The sequence below is a fragment of the Molothrus aeneus genome, chromosome 4 (assembly GCF_037042795.1).
Source record: "Molothrus aeneus isolate 106 chromosome 4, BPBGC_Maene_1.0, whole genome shotgun sequence".
NCBI classification, from domain to species: Eukaryota; Metazoa; Chordata; class Aves; order Passeriformes; family Icteridae; genus Molothrus; species Molothrus aeneus.
This window is the reverse complement of record NC_089649.1, coordinates 73,547,124-73,567,528: the sequence shown is the minus strand read 5'-3', so window position 1 is coordinate 73,567,528 and position 20,405 is coordinate 73,547,124. Positions and strand designations below refer to the sequence as shown.

The following is a 20,405-nucleotide window of genomic DNA, read 5'->3' as shown; positions in this document are numbered from 1 at the left end:
GGACACATCCCAGGGCACTGGGGACACATCCAGGGCTCTGGGGACAATCCAGGGCACTGGGGACACATCCCAGGGCACTGGGAACACATCCAGGGCACTGGGGACACATCCCAGGGCATTGGGGACACATCCAGGGCTCTGGGGACAATCCAGGGCTCTGGGGACACATCCCAGGGCACTGGGAACACATCCAGGGCTCTGGGGACAATCCAGGGCTCTGGGGACACATCCAGGGCACTGGGGACACATCCAGGGCACTGGGGACACATCCAGGGCACTGGGGACATGTCCCAGAACACACCCAGGGCTCTGGGGCCACGTCCCAGGACTCTGGGGACAATCCAGGGCACCGGGGACACATCCAGGATACACCCAGGGCTCGGGGGCACATCCCAGGGCATTGGGGACAATGCAGGGCTGTGGGGCCACGTCCCGGGGCCAGCAGCACTCACCCGGTGGCCGCAGCCATGACGCAGCCGCCCTGCTCGGGGGTGGCCTCGGTGCAGCAGCCCTGGGTGTCGTGCACCAGGCCGAAGTTGTGGCCGATCTCGTGGGCCATGGTGGCAGCGGCGCCGATGGGCTGCTCTGCATGGTCCTGCCGGGAGGGGACGTGTCACCAGGGCCAGCACCGAGGGACAAGGTCACCCACAGGCAGGAGGGGACGTGTCACCAGGGCCAGCACCGAGGTACAGGGCCACCCACAGCACGGAGGGGACGTGTCACCAGGGCCAGCACCGAGGGACAAGGTCACCCACAGGCAGGAGGGGACGTGTCACCAGGGCCAGCACCGAGGGACAAGGTCACCCACAGGCAGGAGGGGACGTGTCACCAGGGCCAGCACCGAGGTACAGGGCCACCCACAGCACGGAGGGGACGTGTCACCAGGGCCAGCACCGAGGGACAGGGTCACCCACAGCACGGAGGGGACGTGTCACCAGGGCCAGCACCGAGGTACAGGGCCACCCACAGCACGGAGGGGACGTGTCACCAGGGCCAGCACCGAGGGACAGGGTCACCCACAGCACGGAGGGGACGTGTCACCAGGGCCAGCAGGGAGGGACAGGGTCACCCACAGCACGGAGGGGACGTGTCACCAGGGCCAGCACCGAGGGACAGGGTCACCCACAGCACGGAGGGGACGTGTCACCAGGGCCAGCAGGGAGGTACAGGGTCACCCACAGGCAGGAGGGGACGTGTCACCAGGGCCACCAGGGAGGGACAGGGTCACCCACAGGCAGGAGGGGACGTGTCACCAGGGCCAGCAGGGAGGGACAAGGTCACCCACAGCACGGAGGGGACGTGTCACCAGGGCCAGCAGGGAGGGACAAGGTCACCCACAGCCGGGAGTGGGGCTGGGCACAGGAGGGACCACTCAGCCCCACATGAGGAGGGGTTGGAGGAAGGTTCATGGAGGAGGGGTTGGAGGAGGGTTCATGGCACAGGTGGGGTTTGGGCTCCTGATTTTCCCCTGTGGGACTGGTGGGAAGCTTTTGGCTGGAGCCAGCTGCTCAAAACCCAGCGCAGATCCCAAAACCCAGAAATCTGGGTGCCCCCACCACCCTGCCTAAGGATCACAGGTCACCAAGGCCACCGTGACCACCCCATCATGCCCAGGGCCACCACCAGGAGGAGCAGAGGTGATCTGGGCAGAGGTGGTACCAGAAACCCAGAGAGCAGAAGCAGGGACGAGCAGGGGCTCTCCAGCACGGGGGACAGGAGCAGCACAGGAGATGCCAGCGCTGCTGCCAGCTGGGAGCTGGGGGTGGGAGACCTTTAGCAGCCCCTTCTCACCCCCTGTGCCCCTGGCCAGCACCTGAGGGGTCAGGAGCTACAGCATCACCCCTCACCTTCACACTGCCCCCCAGGTCAGAGCATCACCCCTCACCTTCACACTGCCCCCCAGGTCAGAGCATCACCCCTCACCTTCATACTGCACCCAAGTCAGAGCATCACCCCTCACCTTCATACTGCACCCAAGTCAGAGCATCACCCCTCACCTTCAGGCTGCACCCCAGGTTAGGAGCTACAGCATCACCCCTCACCTTCAGGCTGCACCCCAGGTTAGGAGCTACAGCATCACCCCTCACCTTCAAGCTGCCCCCCAGCTCCACACCCAGCCTCAGAGGTGCTGGCCCAGCCTCAGGAGCTGCTCCTCCAGCCCCAGGGGGATCTCCCCCGGGCTGGGGTGGCGCAAGGACCCCCAGCCCCCCTTACCACGCTGACCCCTCCGGAGTTGTCGGCGCTGCACATGCCCTCCAGCGGGGCCATCCCGATGGTGGTGCCCCCGAAGGTCTTCCCTCTGCCGGGCAGGAGAATGGGGCCAGCTCAGTGCCAGGGGCCAGGAGTGCCCAGCGCCAGCCGGGAGCCCCCCAGCGCCCCCAGTGCCCCCCAGCGCCCCCAGTGCCTCCCAGTGCCCCCCAGCGCCCCCAGCGCCCCCAGCCAGGCACCCACGTCAGCAGCTGGGCGTTGTCGTGCCTCCTGCGCGCCCTCAGGGATTTCTTCCACTGCAGGAAGGCCCAGAGCGTGGCGTTGGCGTCGCTGCTCACCGCACACTGGTCCCGCTCCGTCCACACCTCCAGCCCGATCAGGGCCACCTTGATGTTCAGCAGCCTGTAAAACTGCAGCAGGGCACCGGTGGAGGGCGTGGGGCTGCAGTTCCCTGCACCCTCCCTCCCTGCTGTGGCATTACTGCGAGCAGCTCCTCGTGTTTCCCGCGGCTGTGTGACCCCAGAACACACCTGTCCCACACCCGCCTGCAAGCATGGGCTCCACAGGCACAGGAGCCAGCCAGGTGGCACGATGACATTCAGTGACAACACCTCAGCGTGTCCCTTCTTTGCCAAAGATGCCAGCACCGATCCCAGGCAGAGGCCGGTGAACACTTCCCTGCTGAGCTCAGCTCATGGGGGACAAAGCCCTTCCCACCATGTGCTCAGAGAGCTCCTGAACCCCTCCTCCATGGGTGGCCAAGCCCTGGCAGGGCAGCCCAGGAGAGGGGTGGAGTCCCCATCCCTGAAGGGATTTACAATTATGTGCATGTGGCACTTGGGGACATGGTCAGTGCTGGCCTTGGCAGTGCTGGGGAATGACGGGACTCAAAGGACTTAAAGACCCTTTCTGACCTTAACAGCTGCATAATGCTGTGATTCCTTGCCCTGGTGACAGAGGGACAGTCCCTGGGGCCACACGAGGGCCTGGCAGGTCCCTCACCTTGTCCACGTAGTTTGCGATCTCCACGATGCGCTGCTTGGTGTGGCCCAGGTTGCGGTTCTGGTTCCTGTACTGGAGAGAGGTGAGGATGGGGAAGGGTCACAGGCTCAGTCCAGGGTGGAGACAGAGAGGGACCCTGGCTTTCTGCCCCCAGCGCTCACCAGGGTGTGATCAGCAACGATGAAGAGCTCCATGTACTTCATGGTCCTCCAGGCATCCCTCCTGGCCTGCAGGCAGACACAGGGCTCAGCAAAGAGGGGCAGCCCTTGGCTCCGGGCACCCTCCAGACACCACAGAGCTGCTCAGGAGGGACAGCTGAGAGGGGAAACTGAGGCACAAGGTGACACAGAACGTTTGGGTGGCTCCAAACGACCTCACGTCATATCCCTCATGGTAGGATGCAGCACTGAGACCCAACCCAAGCATCCTCTGGGGTCTCCTGCCTAAATTCAAGCCACACAAGCCACCCACAGAGACCCCGTCACCCCCCCTGCCTGCACAGCTGCCCAGCTGCTGGGGGCATGGGAGCTGTCAGCAGTGCTGAGAGCCCCTCCCAGCCCTGTGCTGTGCCCAGGCAGATCCCGTGTGGCTTTACCCGGCTGGATTCATCCGTGAGGATTCACCCAAGCGGCTTCAGCCCTGAGGATTTACCCGTGGGTGCCGTGGCTGGAAGAGCCGGGCCATGCCGGCCGCGGTGCTGCCCAGGTGCTGGCCGTGCCCGCAGGTGCCCCCTGGCACGGGCAGGTGCTCTGCTCGCTGCAGGAGGTGGAGGCCGGGCTCGGGGGGCCCCAGGGGGCTCAGGTAGTAGCTGGTGTTGCTGCTCAGCACTATGAGGCCCCTGGAGATGGGAACAGCCCCGATGGCTCCTGTGGTGCTTCCACCTGTGCTCCCCCAGCCCCTGAGGCCCCACAAACTCGTGGCACATCAGCCTGGTCTGCACCCAAGCTGGGAGCAGGGACAAGAACTGGGGATCTCTGCCCAAACAGCCCCAGGACAAATAAACCCTGGGCACCAAAACCTCCCCCCTACAGAGCACAGAGCAAAGCTCGGTCTGGGACAGCTGCTCTGGGGTGCAGGGACCTGCCCCTCCAGGGATAAAATTCCTGGGAATAAGCTCGTGCTGCCAGAAATGTGGTCCCTGCCCAGCCTGCCCAGTCCTGGGGCTGGGAGAAGGGTGGGAGAAGGAGGAAGGACAAGATGGGAGCCATGGGAAAATCAGCCCATGAAGCATTTGGTGCTGGGCTTGCAGGAGCATTGGTGCTGCTTGGGTGGTCCCAAAGGGGATCCCTGCAGAGAGAGGGAGCAGTGGATCCATCCCACCTTTGTCAGCTCCACAGCCCACCGACCCTGTGTTCTTTCAATCCTGATTCCCCCATACCCTTCTCCTTTCATCCATTCCCTATTCCTTTCTCCATTCCCTATTCCTTCCCCCATTCCCTGTTCCTTCCCCCATTCCCTGTTTCTTCCCCCATTCCCTATTCCCCCATTCCCTGTTCCCCCATTCCCCATTCCTCGCTTCCCATTCTCCACTGTCCATTCCCCCATTCCCCATTCCCCCATTCCCCGTTCCTCGCTTCCCATTCTCCACTTTCCATTCCCCCATTCCTCTATCCCCCATTCCCTCATTCCCCACTCCCATTCCCTTTCCCCCATTTCCCATTCCCCCATTCCCCTACTCCCCATTCCCATTCCCCGTTCATTCCCCAATTCCCTGTTCCCCCATTCCCCATTCCCCACTCCCTGTTCCCCCATTCCCCATTCCCCATTCCCCATTCCCATTCCCATTCCCATTCCCCCATACTGTATTCCCCCATTCCCTATTCCCCCACTCCCTGTTCCCCCATTCCCCATTCCCATTCCCATTCCCCATTCCCATTCCCCCATACTGTATTCCCCATTCCTCATTGCCATTCCCATTCCCCATTCCCATTCCCATTCCCCCATACTGTATTCCCCCATTCCCTATTCCCCCACTCCCTGTTCCCCCATTCCCATTCCCCATTCCCATTCCCATTCCCTATTCCCATTCCCCCATACTGTATTCCCCATTCCTCATTCCCATTCCCATTCTCCATTCCCATTCCCATTCCCCCATACTGTATTCCCCATTCCCCATTCCCCATTCCCATTCCCCATTCCCCATTCCCATTCCCATTCCTGTTCCCATTCCCATTCCCCCATACCGTATTCCCCATTCCCATTCCCCCATACCGTATTCCCCATTCCCATTCCCCATTCCCCATTCCCATTCCCCATTCCCCATTCCCCATTCCCGTTCCCATTCCTATTCCCCCATACCGTATTCCCCATTCCCATTCCCCATTCCTATTCCCATTCCCCCATTCCCCTTCCCCATTCCCCATTCCCATTCCCATTCCCATTCCCGTTCCCGTTCCCATTCCCATTCCCCCATACCGTATTCCCGAGCAGGTGCTGAGCACAACCCAGGATCCACGGTGGCCACGGACGTGCCCGTGGTAGTGGCAGTGCTCCTGCAGAGCGACAGGGGGACCTTCCTCAGGGGCTGGGAGCAGCAGCCCACGGGCAGCTCTCAGAAAAGCTCCCCTTTTCCATCTCCCCTTTTCCATCTCCCCTTTTCCATTTCCCTTCTCGTTTCCCAGCCAGGCGAGCTCTGTCTACCGCACCGGGAACAGGAACAGGAGCAGGGACAGAGCCCGGGACAGAGCCAGGGACACAGCCCGGGACACAGCCTGGGACACAGCCTGGGACACAGCCCGGGACAGAGCCCAGGACACAGCCTGGGACACAGCCCGGGACAGAGCCCAGGACACAGCCCGGGACAGAACCCGGGACAGAGCCCAGGACAGAGCCCGGGACACAGCCTGGGACAGAGCCAGGGACAGAGCTCGGGACACAGCCCGAGACAGAGCCGGGACAGAGCCCAGGACACAGCCGGGACACAGCCCGGGACAGAGCTCGGGACACAGCCAGGGACACAGCCCGGGACACAGCCCGGGACACAGCCTGGGACACAGCCAGGGACACAGCCCGGGACACAGCCCGGGACACAGCTGGGACACAGCCCGGGACAGAGCCCGGGACACAGCCCGGGACACGGCCCGGGACACAGCCAGGGACACAGCTGGGACACAGCCCGGGACAGAGCCCGGGACACAGCCCGGGACACGGCCCGGGACACAGCCAGGGACACAGCTGGGACACAGCCCGGGACAGAGCCCGGGACACAGCCCGGGACACAGCCCGGGACACAGCTGGGACACAGCCCGGGACAGAGCCCGGGACACAGCCCGGGACACGGCCCGGGACACGGCCCTGCACCCGGCGCTGGAAGGGTGACAGAGGGCGGTGGGGCCATGGGGAGGGCCTGGCATTGCTGTGTTTGTGTCCCGGGGCCGGAGCCCAGCGCTGCCGCATTCCCTCTGCCGCCGGGAATCTGCCCCGCCCGCAGCGCTGGGCTCCAGCTCCGTCCGAAACCCAAAATTCAGAGAGGAGCGCCCCGAGCTCCGCACCCACCGTGTGGTTGGGGGTCACCGTCACGGGCTGGCCCTGCTCGCTGTAGTGCGTCTCCGTGTAGCCCGGAGCCAGCAGCCTGCGGGGACACAGCGGGGACACAGCGGGGACACAGTGGGGACACAGTGGGGACACAGCGGGGACACAGCGGGGACACAGTGGGCACAGTGGGGACACAGTGGGGACACAGCGGGGACACAGCGGGGACACGGTGGGGACACAGCGGGGACACAGCGGGGACACGGTGGGGACACAGCGGGGACACAGCGGGGACACAGCGGGGACACAGTGGGCACAGTGGGGATACAGTGGGGACACAGCGGGGACACGGTGGGGACACAGCGGGGACACAGCGGGGACACGGTGGGGACACAGCGGGGACACAGCGGGGACACAGCGGGGACACAGTGGGCACAGTGGGCAGCGGCTCCAGGGCTGCCAGCACAGCAACGCACCGAGCCCTCGAGCCTGGGCCCGCCCGGGCCATCCACACATCCCCTGAGCCCCCTGAGCCACCCACACATCCCCTGAGCCCCCTGAACCATCCACACATCCCCTGAGCCCCCCGAGCCCCACTGAACCATCCACACATCCCCTGAGCCACCCTGAACCATCCACACATCCCCTGAGCCCCACTGAACCATCCACACATCCCCTGAGCCCCCCGAGCCACCCTGAACCATCCACACATCCCCTGAGCCACCCTGAGCCATCCACACATCCCCTGAGCCACCCCCACATTCCCTGAGCCCCCTGAGCCACCCCCACATCCCCTGAGCCCCTGTCACCACTGTGACCCCAAGCAGAGGCTGCCCATGGCCAGCAGGGACAGGGATGGCAGCAGGTACAGTCCAGTGTCCCTCTGTCCTCAGCAGGGACAGGGCTGCCCAAACGAGTGCCCAAACTGCCCTGGTCCAGGCATGACACATGCCATTATCCCATCCCATCCCATCCCATCCCATTATCCCATCCCATCCCATCCCATCCCATCCCATCCCATCCCACCCCATCCCACCCCATCCCATCCCATCCCATCCCATCCCATCCCATCCCATCCCATCCCATCCCATCCCATCCCATCCCATCCCATTATCCCATCCCATCCCATCCCTTCCAGCCACAGGAAAGAGCCAGAGCTGAGCTCACAGCTGGAGAGCACGTGGGGTGGGAGCTGGGGGGAAGAACACCAGGGTGGGCTGGAGTGACCCCAGGGGTGACAGGAGAGAGAAGAGAAGGAGGTGAAGAAGGAGATGACAAAGACAATGAAGATGAAAAGATGAAGACAAAAAAGATGAAGAAGAAGATGAAGACGAAGAAGAGAAGAAGAAGAAGAAGAAGAAGGCGACAAAGACAAAGACAAAGAAGATGAAGAAAAGGAAAAATGAAAAGAAAAGGAAAAAAGAAAAAGAAAAAGAAAAAGAAAAAGAAAAAGAAAAAGAAAAAGAAAAAGAAAAAGAAAAAGAAAAAGAAAAAGAAAAAGAAAAAGAAAAAGAAAAAGAAAAAGAAAAAGAAAAAGAAAAAGAAAACCACAGGTTTTCCTGCATTGCCCAGATCTGTGTGACCTTGCCCAGATGCCAGGGTGATGGCTATCTGCTGGAAGCCTGCAGTCCCCTGGGGATGGCAGGTCACCCCTAGGGATGGCAGGGTCACCCCTGCAGGGGCTCAGCCACCCAGAGAAGGACAAATGGGGCCAGGTTTTCCCCTGCTCTCAGTTTAGACTCAGTCTGGGGGTTTGGCCCTGTCCCAAAGGTTAAATTCTGCAGAGAAAAGAAAGCAGCCCTCCCAGAATAGCCCTCCCGCCTCTCCCTCTCTGCTTTCAGCCAGCCTGGCCCCAGAAGTGTCACCGTGGGCACGGCTGTGGCTTCCCACATCCTGTCCGTGGGTGCCTGGCACCAGGGACTGCAGCCACAGCCCAGACAGCAGCCACGGCTCAGCCTGGCTCCTGCCAGGGACGCTGGGTGGCTGCCAAGGCAAGGCCTGGCCAGCCTGGGGACACGGGGACGTGGGGACAGGGACGGGACAGCTGGGCTGAGGGCACGGGAATGGCAGATCCTCCTGCCATGGCCAGGGAAGGGGGCTGGGTTTGCACCCCAGCAGCAGCAGGAAGGGGATTCTGCAGGAGCAGCCACTCACGGCTGCTGGGGAGAGGTGGGGAAGGGGGCAGCTCTGCCCTGCCCAGCACGGGACACAAACCCACCAGGGGACAGAGAACTGGGGCTGTCCCACCCCTGGCAGTGTCCCCAGCCCTGAACAGGGCCTGGAGCAGCCTGGGCTGGTGGCAGGTGTTCCTGCCGTGGCAGGGGTGGCACTGCATCTTCAAGGTCCCTTCCAGCCCAAACCACCCTGGGGTTCTGCGGCTCTGTAAAATGCCACGAGGTCTCAGGCAGAGGGACAAGGAGGGCAGGGCAGGACAGACGGACACAAGTCCTGTCCGTGTCCCAGGGGAGGGGAGTGTCCTTGTCCCAGGCTGGGTGAGTGGCACAGGGCACAGGGGACAGGAGCTGCTGCCACCTGCATCCAAACTGACCCGGAGCAGGAGCCCAGAAGGAGGTGAGCAAGGTGGCAAAAGGAGCATCCCAGCCCAAATGGAGCCACGCAGGGCTGTCCCCTCCCCTGCTGGCCACAACCCTGCCAGCCCAGGTGGGTCCTGGCAGGGTGCCCCGTGTCCCCTCCCCAGCCCCACACTCACTGGTTCCTCTCCAGCACCAGCACGAGCTCTTTGCCCTCAGCTGTCACAGCCACCTCTGCCCGGGCAGGTGCCACCACCTGCAAGGAAAGGAGGGATGGGCTCAGCAATGGTCCCTGTGCCCAGAACCTTCCTCTGCTCCCAGCTCCAGCTGCATCCCGGCCTCTCCTCCCGGGGTGTGCTCCGCCCTGGCACAGGGAAGGTGATGTCCCTGCACTCCCAGCCAGCAGGGATAATGGGGGAGTCACGGGAGGAAAATGGGGGATTCACAGTAGGGATAACAGGGGATTCACAGGGGGTAATGGGGGATTCACAGTAGGGATAACAGGGGAGTCACGGGAGGATAACAGGGAATCACAGGAGTGTAATGGGGGATTCAGAGCAGGGATAACAGGGGATTCCCAGGGGGTAATGGGGGATTCACAGTAGGGATAACAGGGGATTCCCAGGAGGATAACGGGGGATTCACAGGAGATTCAGGGGTGAGGCAGCAGATCCCAGCTCTGCTGGCAGCTCCCCCAGGGAAAGGCAGAACAGGATGGCCCCTGGGATGAGGAGCAGCACCAGGAGCACCCTGAGCAGGGTCTCTGAGTGCTCCATCCCAGCACGGCCCTGCCCCACTGCAGAGGCTGATCCAGGGAAGGACCCTCAGCCCTGGGAGGGTCGGTACCCTGGGGAGATGGAAATCACCACCAAGGCCCACCTGGGCACTGGATGAGGGCCGTTAAAAATACCTCAGACCAGCAGGCAGAGAAAGGAAACAGTGACTCAGCTTCCCCAGGATGCCGGTGGCTTTACTCATTCTTTACTCATTCCCTCTCTTTGGAGGGCGTTAAACAGGAATCTGGCTCTGGAGCCAGCCCAGCTGTGTGTGACAGGACGGGCCAGAGCCCCACAGTGCTGCCCTTCCCTGTGTCCCCTCTCTGGGGACCCTGAAAGCATGGCCCTGCCTGCTGTCCATGGCCTGGACGGTCCCTGAGCTCTGAGGTGCCCCTCAGTCTGTCCCCATCCATGGGACACACAGGGAGCCCAGCGGGCTGCCAGCCCTCGGGACCCATCACCTGCCATGGCTGTGGGCCTGGCCAGCTCTTCCTGGCTCTGCAGGGAAAGGGGACAGAGGACGGAGCCATTCCTGGCCATGGAAGGAAAGGGGACAGAGGAAGGAGTTGTCCCTGGGTCTGCAGGGAAAGGGGACAGAAGAAGGAGCCATCCCTGGATCTGGAGGGAAAGGGGACAGAGGAAGGAGCCATGCCTGGATCTGCAGGGAAAGGGGACAGAGGAAGGAGCCGTCCCTGGCCATGGAAGGAAAGGGGACAGAGGAGGAGCTGTCCCCAGCCCTGCAGGGAAAGGGGACAGAGGAGGAGCTGTCCCAGCAAGGCCCCAGCCCTGGCTGCCCTTGGCATCCCATCTCTGCAGTGGAACTCAAGGATCGCAGCAGGGAGGGGCAGAGCTGGGTGATTCAGGGCCCGGGATGAAGCAGAGGTTAAATCCTGTTCCCCAGTTCCTGTGGAGTTGGCTGTGCCGCTGCTCCTGCAGCCCAGCCCCCTGCCCTGGCTATGGGGGACACCAGGGGAGCCTGCCCTGAGCTCGGGACAGAGGGACAGAGGGACAGAGGGACAAAGCATGTGGGGTGCAGAGCAGCGGGGTGCCGGCATGCCGCCCCCGGGCTGGGGTTTTACTGCCGGGGGGCAGCTCCTGCACACCCACCCCGAGGGCAGCCCAGACAGCGCTCAGGCTGCCCGCGGGGGGCTGCGGCTCCGAGGAGCCCCCGGGGCAGGCTCAGAGGGCAGCGAGGGGCCGCTCCTGCCGGGCGGGATAAGGGGATGCAGCCGGGAGGGAGCCGGGATGGAGCCAGGAATGGGGATGGAGCCAGGATGGAGCTGGGAATGGGGATGGAGCCGGGATGTGGGGATGGAACAGAGATGCGGGAATAGAGCTGGGAGCAGGGATTGAGCCGGGAACAGGGATGGAGCTGGGAATGGGGATGGAGCCGGGATGTGGGGATGGAACAGAGATGCGGGAATAGAGCTGGGAGCAGGGATTGAGCCGGGAACAGGGATGGAGCTGGGAATGGGGATGGAGCCGGGATGGGATGATAGAGCTGGGATGGAGCTGGGATGCAGGGCTGGAGCCGGGAATGGGGCTGGAGCAGGGATGTGGCAATGGAGCCAGGAACGGGGAAGGAGCCGGGATGGAGATGGGAATGGGGATGGAGCCGGGAGCAGGGCTGGAGCCGGGAGCGGGGCTGGAGCCGGGAACGGGGCTGGAGCAGGGATGTGGCAATGGAGCCGGGAACGGGGATGGAGCCGGGAGCGGGGCTGGAGCAGGGATGTGGCAATGGAGCCGGGAGCGGGGCTGGAGCAGGGATGTGGTAATGGAGCCGGGAGCGGGGCTGGAGCCGGGAGCGGGGCTGGAGCAGGGATGTGGCAATGGAGCCGGGAGCGGGGCTGGAGCCGGGAGCGGGGCTGGAGCAGGGATGTGGCAATGGAGCCGGGAGCGGGGCTGGAGCCGGGAGCGGGGCTGGAGCAGGGATGTGGCAATGGAGCCGGGAACGGGGATGGAGCCGGGAGCGGGGCTGGAGCAGGGATGTGGTAATGGAGCCGGGAGCGGGGCTGGAGCCGGGAGCGGGGCTGGAGCAGGGATGTGGCAATGGAGCCGGGAGCGGGGCTGGAGCCGGGAGCGGGGCTGGAGCAGGGATGTGGCAATGGAGCCGGGAGCGGGGCTGGAGCCGGGAGCGGGGCCGGAGCTGCAGCCGGGCTGGCTGAGCCCCCCTCCGGCTCCGTGTGCCCAGCTCCAAGCAGGGCGAGCAGCCCCGGCGCTGTCAGAACACGGGCCCACAGCGCAGGGAGGCGAGGCCCGGCCCCGGCACCTCCCGGCGGCTCCCCCGGCCCGGCCCGGCCCGGCCGAGCCCCGGTGCCCGAAGCGAGCGCGCCCCGCCGGGCAGCGGCTCCATCCCCGCTCGGCGGCGCTGGGAACGGGCGGTATTTTTGGAACTCGATCTTGTACAAACATCGCTCTCTGGCCAAACATGGTCTGTACATTTTTCTCGCCGTTTCCCTCCTTTCCCCCGCCTCTTGCCCTCCCTTTTTCTCTCCCCGTCTCTGATCTCCCCAGCACCCGCTCCCTGCAGCCCTCTCCTCCTCCTCCTCCTCCTCCCCCCAGGTCCCGGCCGGCTCATTCCCGGTTTAGAATTCCCCAGCAATTACTCCCTGCCTCGCCTCCAGAGCCGTTACTACCAAAATGTTCTTTCCCAGCTGCCGTCTTAAAGGGAACGTGCGTGTCCGGGTTATCCCGGCCCCGGCAGCTCCCATCCCATCTCCCAGGGGCTGGAGAACAAACGGCTGCCGTGGGACGCGTGTCCCCTCCCCGGCAGGGCATGCACCGCCAGCTCTCCTCCTCCCGTGCCTCAGTTTCCTCTGGGAGCTCCTGGAGGGGCAGTGGGGAACAGAGAGGGATCCTGGTTCCAGCTGGGATGGGCCCAGCTCAGCTCCTGGAGGGATCAGCGCAGTGAGAACGGGGAATGTGGGCAGCACTGGAGCCCAGCAGCGGCTCCGAGGGCAGGCAGGGTGATGGCACTGATTGAACCCTGCCCCTGTGCCCTGGGCTGGCAGGGAGCTGCCCCGGGCTCCTGCCAGGACCTGCACGCTGGAAATGAGCCAGGAGCAGCTTCCTCCAGGCTCCAGCTTCCTCCAGGTTCCAGTGTCCTCCTGGATTCCAGCATCATCCTGGCTCCAGCTTCCTCCAGGCTCCAGCTTCCTCCAGGCTCCAGCTTCCTCCAGGTTCCAGTGTCATCCTGGATTCCAGCATCATCCTGGCTCCAGCTTCCTCCAGGCTCCAGCTTCCTCCAGGCTCCAGCTTCCTCCAGGTTCCAGTGTCATCCTGGATTCCAGCATCATCCTGGATTCCAGCATCATCCTGGCTCCAGCTTCCTCCAGGCTCCAGCTTCCTCCAGGTTCCAGCTTCCTCCAGGTTCCAGCATCATCCTGGATTCCAGCATCATTCCAAGGCCCAGCATCCTCCAGGGCTCCAGCATCATCCCATTCCCATTCCCCATTCCTGATTCCAATGTCAGCCTGGGCTGCAGCAACTTATCAGGCTTCAGCATCATCCCAAGGTCCAGCATCATCCTGGATTCCAGAACATTCCAGCATCATCCCAGGTTCCAATATCATCCCAGGCTCCAGCATCATCCTGGGCTCTGCCATTGTCTCAGGCTCCAGCATCATCCCAAACTCCAGCACTGTCCTGTGTTCCAGCACTGTCCTGGGCTCCAGCACTGTCCTGGGCTCCAGCAACATCCCTAACTTCAGTATCATTCCAGAGTCCATTATCCTGGGCTCCAGCATCATCCCAGGCTCCAATATAATCCATGTTTCAGCATCACCCCAAGCTCCAGCACATTCCAAGTTCCAGCATCATTAGAGGCTCCAATGACCCCAGGCTCCAGCATCCTCACAGGCTCCAGCATCCTCACAGGCTCCAGCATCCTCACAGATCCCAGCATCCTCACAGGCTCCAGCATCCTCACAGGCTCCAGCATCCTCACAGATCCCAGCATCCTCACAGGCTCCAGCATCCTCACAGATCCCAGCATCCTCACAGGCTCCAGCATCCTCACAGGCTCCAGCATCCTCACAGATCCCAGCATCCTCACAGGCTCCAGCATCATCCTGGATCCCAGCATCCTCACAGGCTCCAGCATCCTCACAGGCTCCAGCATCCTCACAGATCCCAGCATCCTCACAGGTCCCAGCATCCTCACAGATCCCAGCATCCTCACAGGCTCCAGCATCCTCACAGGTTCCCAGCATCCTCACAGGTCCCAGCATCCTCCTGGGTCCCAGCATCCTCACAGGTCCCAGCATCCTCACAGGCTCCAGCATCCTCACAGGTCCCAGCATCCTCACAGGTTCCCAGCATCCTCACAGGTCCCAGCATCCTCACAGGTTCCCAGCATCCTCCTGGATCCCAGCATCCTCACAGGCTCCAGCATCCTCACAGGCTCCAGCATCATCCTGGGTCCCAGCATCCTCACAGGTTCCCAGCATCCTCACAGGCTCCAGCATCCTCCTGGGTCCCAGCATCCTCACAGGCTCCAGCATCCTCCTGGGTCCCAGCATCCTCACAGGTTCCCAGCATCCTCACAGGCTCCAGCATCATCCTGGGTCCCAGCATCCTCACAGGTTCCCAGCATCCTCACAGGCTCCAGCATCCTCCTGGGTCCCAGCATCCTCACAGATCCCAGCATCCTCCTGGGTCCCAGCATCCTCACAGGCTCCAGCATCCTCCTGGGTCCCAGCATCCTCACAGGCTCCAGCACCATCCAGGGCCCCTCCTGCTCCCTGATCTCCTTCTCCAGCCCCCATGAACAGAGTGCCCCAGTCCCCACAGGGCTGCAGGGAGCATCCCCTCTCAGCCCTGGCTGCAGGTGCAGTGGTGGCCCCTTTGCAGGCCATCCAGCCCAGGCAGTCCCCCAGGGGCTGGGAGGGGCTGGAATGATGGAATTGCAGCTGGGATGACTCTGCCTGGCCAGGCCCCAGCCTGTGACCAGCCCAGGGACCCTGCAGGCCCAGCTGGAGTCTGGTTTCACTTTCCACTCCATTGATGAGACAAACCCCAGGGCTCTTTGCAGAGGGCTGAGGGGGTTCAGCTGCTCTTCCCCATTTCCCCCAGCTCCCATCCTGACCATCCTCCCCACGCATCCTCCCCTGCCTCCATCCCTGCTGGGACTCCAGGAGCAGGCTCAGGGAGCACCGAGTTCCCTGGAAATCTCCCAGGCCAGGTCCCAGAGCTCAGCTCCCAGCCCAGCCATCTGCTCAGGCTGCTCCCCCAGGCCCTGAGCTCCCAGGGAAGCTCCCAGAGCCCGGATGTGACGGGGGAACAGGGATGGAGCCTACTGGGGATGCTCCAGGAGGATTTGCTGATGGGATCTGCAGCTGCTGGAGCAGCTGGGCTGCACCAGGGCCTCCCCAGGCAGCCAGTGCCAGCTCTGAGGCTTGAGGAGGTGCCAGCAGAGGCTTGAGGAACACAGCTCCCAAGGGATTGCATCACTTGGCCAACCCCAGCAGGATCCAGAGAGGAACCTCTTACACCCACTGCTCTCTGGAAAAGCATCCCTGGGAGCCAGGAACACCCCTGGGAGCCAGAAACATCCAGCCAGGAACACCCCTGGGAATCAGGAGAATTCCTGGGAGCCAGAAACATCCAGCCAGGAACACTGCTGGGAATCAGGAAGCAGGGCAGCCAGGCCCGGGGGCCAGGGCAGAGTTTGGGCTGGTTCAGAACAGAACTGGCAGGGTTTGCTCAGTGCAGCCACACTTCACACAGGGAGAAGGGGAAAAGAAGGGGGGGCAGCCCGATCCTCCCCTCCCCTCCTTCTCCCAGGGAAGAGTGCTGGGTACAGCCCCATTTCCATCTCTGGGTCCAGCTCCATTTCCATCTCTGGGTACAGCCCCATTTCCATCTCTGGGTACAGCCCCATTTCCATCTCTGGGTCCAGCTCCATTTCCATCTCTGGGTACAGCCCCATTTCCATCACTGGGTACAGCCCCCATTTCCATTGCTGGGTACAGCCCCATTTCCATCTCTGGGTCCAGCTCCATTTCCATCTCTGGGTACAGCCCCATTTCCATCTCTGGGTACAGCCCCATTTCCATTGCTGGGTACAGCCCCATTTCCATCTCTGGGTACAGCCCCATTTCCATCTCTGGGTACAATCCCCATTTCCATTGCTGGGTACAGCCCCATTTCCATCTCTGGGTCCAGCTCCATTTCCATCTCTGGGTACAGCCCCATTTCCATCTCTGGGTACAATCCCCATTTCCATTGCTGGGTACAGCCCCATTTCCATCTCTGGGTACAGCCCCCATTTCCATCTCTGGGTACAGCTCCATTTCCATCTCTGGGTACAGCCCCATTTCCATCTCTGGGTCCAGCTCCATTTCCATCTCTGGGTACAGCCCCATTTCCATCTCTGGGTACAGCCCCATTTCCATCACTGGGTACAGCCCCCATTTCCATCTCTGGGTACAATCCCCATTTCCATCCCTGGGTCCAGCCCCATTTCCATCTCTGTGTCCAGTCCCATTTCCATCCCTGGGTACAATCCCCATTTCCATCTCTGAGCACAGCCCCATTTCCATCCCTGTGTCCAGCCCCATTTCCATCCCTGTGTCCAGCCCCATTTCCATCTCTGGAGGGCTGGAAAAGCCCCTGGCAGCCCGGGCAGCCCTTGCCCCCATCCCGGGCAGGGCAGGAGGAGCAGCCCCCGGGCAGGGATGGAGGATTCGGGGGTGCCCGGGCTGGAATGCAGCGCCCCATGGGCTGGGCTGCGCCTCCTGGCACGGCTGGCATCCCCGGTTATTTCCAGGATCTCTGCTGGAGGGCAGCTGGGACGGGGTGGGGACTGAACGGACTGAACTGATCCTACAGATGAGCGCCGGCAGCAGCGGGGGCTGTGCCCGTCCCCATCCCTGCCCCAAAGCCTCCCCCTCCAGCCCCGCTCCCTCCCTCCCTCCCTGCCTGGCCGGGAACGGGAGCCCCTTGTTCAGCTCCTTGTCCAGCCCGGCCGGGTGGCAGGAAACACCGCAGCCCCGAGCCCCAGAGCCCCTAAAATCCCCTGAAACCCCCAAAACCCCCCGGGTGCCCTTTGCACCCCCGGCACCACCGGGGCGCCCATGAATAGAGGAGCAGAAACAATCCTGCCCTGCCACGCGTTCCCCGGCTCAAGTGGCTTCAACTTAAATATAGACGGGGCTGGGGCTGCCACGGGAAGGGGACATTTCTGCAGGGAGGGGACATTTCTGCAGGGAGGGGACATTTCTGCAGGGAGGGGACATTTCTGCGGGGGGGGATATTTCTGCAGGGGGGGATATTTCTCCAGGCCAGGGACATTTCTGCGAGGAGGAGACATTTCTCCAGGCCAGGGACATCTCTCCAGGCCGGGGACATCTCTGCAGGCCGAGCACAGCACCCACAGGGGCTCTCGCAGCCTCGGCAGGAGCAGCCAGCCCCGGTTCCCCTGGAAGGGCCAGGGCAGCCCGAAGCCCCTCCCGAGCCCCGCTGGCTCCACCTTTGGCACCGAGGGCTCCCTCGGAGCATCTCAGGCGAGGTGGCCCCGGAGGCCCCTCCCAGCAGGGCCCCGCTCCGGCCCCTCCCGGCTGCTGCAGCCCAGGGCAAGGGGCCGCGTCCTGGCCAGGGTGGCCACAGACGCCTCATGCAGGGACGTGGGGACAGCGGGGGCGGCAGGGAGGGGGTGACAGCCCTGGCAGGAGATGCCCTCTGCTCCCTGCAGGGCACTGCTCCCAAACCTGCTGCACTTCCCCTTGGCTGCGCCTCCCATCCCAGCCAAACCAGGAGCTGATGGATCACCTGAGCTCCTCCTATCCCAAACCAGGAGCTGATGGATCACCTGAGCTCCTCCTGGCCCAAACCAGGAGCTGATGGATCACCTGAGCTCCTCCTATCCCAAACCAGGAGCTGATGGATCACCTGAGCTCCTCCTGCCCCAAACCAGGAGCTGATGGATCACCTGAGCTCCTCCTATCCCAAACCAGGAGCTGATGGATCACCTGAGCTCCTCCTGCCCCAAACCAGGAGCTGATGGATCACCTGAGCTCCTCCCATCCCAAACCAGGAGCTGATGGATCACCTGAGCTCCTCCCATCCCAAACCAGGAGCTGATGGATCACCTGAGCTCCTCCTGTCCCAAACCAGGAGCTGATGGATCACCTGAGCTCCTCCTGCCCCAAACCAGGAGCTGATGGATCACCTGAGCTCCTCCTGTCCCAAACCAGGAGCTGATGGATCACCTGAGCTCCTCCTGCCCCAAACCAGGAGCTGATGGATCACCTGAGCTCCTCCCATCCCAAACCAGGAGCTGATGGATCACCTGAGCTCCTCCTGGCCCAAACCAGGAGCTGCCAGGTCACCTCCAGCTCATCCCTCTGAGCTCTCCAGCTCCCTTCCACTCACCCTGCAGCTCCTGGCCATCCTCCTCCTCCCCAGCACTTATTAACACCATGTTTAATTAACTCACTGCTGCCTCCCCTGCTTTCCTTGTTCATCACCCGAGGGTGGTGATGGATCCTGACACTCCCCAACCTGCTTCTCATGGATCCTGAAATTCCCCAGCCTGCCCATGGATCCTGAAATCCACACCCTGCCCATGGATCCTGCAGCTCCACACCCTGCCCATGGGTCCTGAAATTCCCCAACCTGCCCATGGATCCTGCAGCTCCACACCCTGCCCATGGATCCTGCAGCTCCACACCCTGCCCATGGATCCTGCAGCTCCACACCCTGCCCATGGATGCTGCAGCCCCAGGGCTCCATGGTGTCCCACCAGGAAGGCTGTGGGCAGAGGAGGAGGGAGGGAGGAGGGGTTTGGGAGCGCCCTTACCTGCTCCTGCAGGCTGACGGCTCTGCGGGCACGGCCCCCCAGCAGCCAGTGGGGGGTGACCCGCTCTCCGTGGGACAGTGGCCCTGGGGACAGGACAGGAGAGAGGACAAGAGCTGCTGAGCAGAGCCTGGGGGAGCTGCAGCTCTGCACAGCCCCAGCACAGGGACAGAGCTGAGCACCCACACCCAGAGCCTCCCTCCTCACGGGTGTTTCAGGGGATGGACCCAGCCGCAGGCCAGTGCCACCCCAGTGCCACCCCCAGTGTCAGCCCCAGTGCCACCCCCAGTGCCACCCCCAGTGTCACCCCCTCCCCAGCCCAGCCCCTCACAGCTGGCCCAGCCTTAGTCCTGCAAGCTCCCAGGAGCTTTGCCCCCACCCACACCCCGGAACAGGGGCCCAAATCCCCCAAATCTGCCCCCTGGAGAAGCAGCTGGCAGGTGGGAGCTGTGGCTGCCCCTGCATCCCTGGAGAGCCCCAGGCCAGGCTGGACACTGGGAGCAGCCTGGGGCGGTGGGAGGTGTTCCTGCATGGCAGGGGTGGCACCGGAGGGGCTCTGAGGTCCCTCCCCACCCAAAGTGCCACATGGTCTGTGGCTGGTGGGCACTGTGGCTCCGTCACCCCCAGTGCACGCTGCGCCCGGGGCTGGGCTGCAGCAGGAGCTGGGAGGGCCGTGGCTGTCAGGGTTGGTCTGAGCCATCCCAGCCCCCCCGGGCAGGCAGCACAAGCCATTCCTTGGCTCCATCCAAGGCAGACAGACTTTCTAAGATTATTTTTTTCCTAAACAATGTGGCTGGATTTGACTGCAGCGCAGGGAGCAGCCACTGATGACTTAAGCCCGGATGACAACAGAACAAAAAACGAAAATCTGAAGCTCCTGCAGAGAGGGGACGAGGCTGAACAAAAATGTCAAGGGTTGGGCCACCTTGCCAAGCCAAACGTTGTGAGGGAGAGCTTGGGTGGAATCATCTCGCCCAGCGAAGTTATTTACTCAGAGAGTGAAATAGCAGGGCTGAGGGCTCTCTGGTTTTATGGCTTGTTTTGGTTCCTCGTGCAGAGCTCCGGGGCTTTGGCTCGAGGGAAGATGAAGTTATTGGAAAGACAAAGGAAAAACAAAGGCGGAGCTGTGGGCTGGGAATTGCTGCCGGAGCTGGATGGGATCGGGTCACCCCGCCCGGCCACCTCTGTCCCCCGGGAGCGCCCGGCGCTATCGCCCGAGGCATTTAATCAGTGCCATTAAATATAGCCTGGAATCAGATTCCAGGAATAACTGCAGATAAGGGGTGGCACCGTCCCAGCTTCCTTCTCCTCACCTCCTCCCGAGGCGGCAGCCGGGCCCCCTCCACCCCGGCCTCGCAGGAGCCCATTGTCCGTGGGGAAACTGAGGCACGGGAGCAGCCCCGGCGGGGTTGGTGCCTCCCGTTTCAGAGCCAAGCAACAAACCCCTCTATTTTCAATTCCCCCCGGGAGCAGGGCAGGGAGCTGTGCCTGCCCGGCCCCAGCTCTCTCCCACGGCTGGGGAGAGGATGGGACACGAGGGGCTGGGCCGGGCCTCGGCCACGTCCCAAAAATCCCTCGGCTGGGAGATGTAAAGGATGAGATTTAAGTTACGATATTTTA

At 62.9% G+C, this 20,405-nt stretch overlaps 1 protein-coding gene across 1 annotated transcript in view; it reads right to left on the bottom strand.

Annotated features, from left to right (window-relative positions):
- The window catches only part of LOC136556116 (disintegrin and metalloproteinase domain-containing protein 33-like), a 38,739-nt gene extending 18,587 nt beyond the window's left edge, over positions 1–20,152 (bottom strand). Inside the window, exons 1-10 of the mRNA XM_066549170.1 lie at positions 20,099–20,152; positions 9,392–9,468; positions 6,706–6,781; positions 5,626–5,702; positions 3,862–4,048; positions 3,372–3,437; positions 3,211–3,282; positions 2,452–2,618; positions 2,215–2,299; positions 453–595 (exon numbers count right to left, since the gene is read on the bottom strand). Coding sequence (XP_066405267.1) covers positions 453–595; positions 2,215–2,299; positions 2,452–2,618; positions 3,211–3,282; positions 3,372–3,437; positions 3,862–4,048; positions 5,626–5,702; positions 6,706–6,781; positions 9,392–9,468; positions 20,099–20,152 — 1,004 coding nt within the window. The remainder of the gene's footprint in view (positions 1–452; positions 596–2,214; positions 2,300–2,451; positions 2,619–3,210; positions 3,283–3,371; positions 3,438–3,861; positions 4,049–5,625; positions 5,703–6,705; positions 6,782–9,391; positions 9,469–20,098) is intronic.
- Between the last annotated feature and the right edge of the window lie 253 nt (positions 20,153–20,405).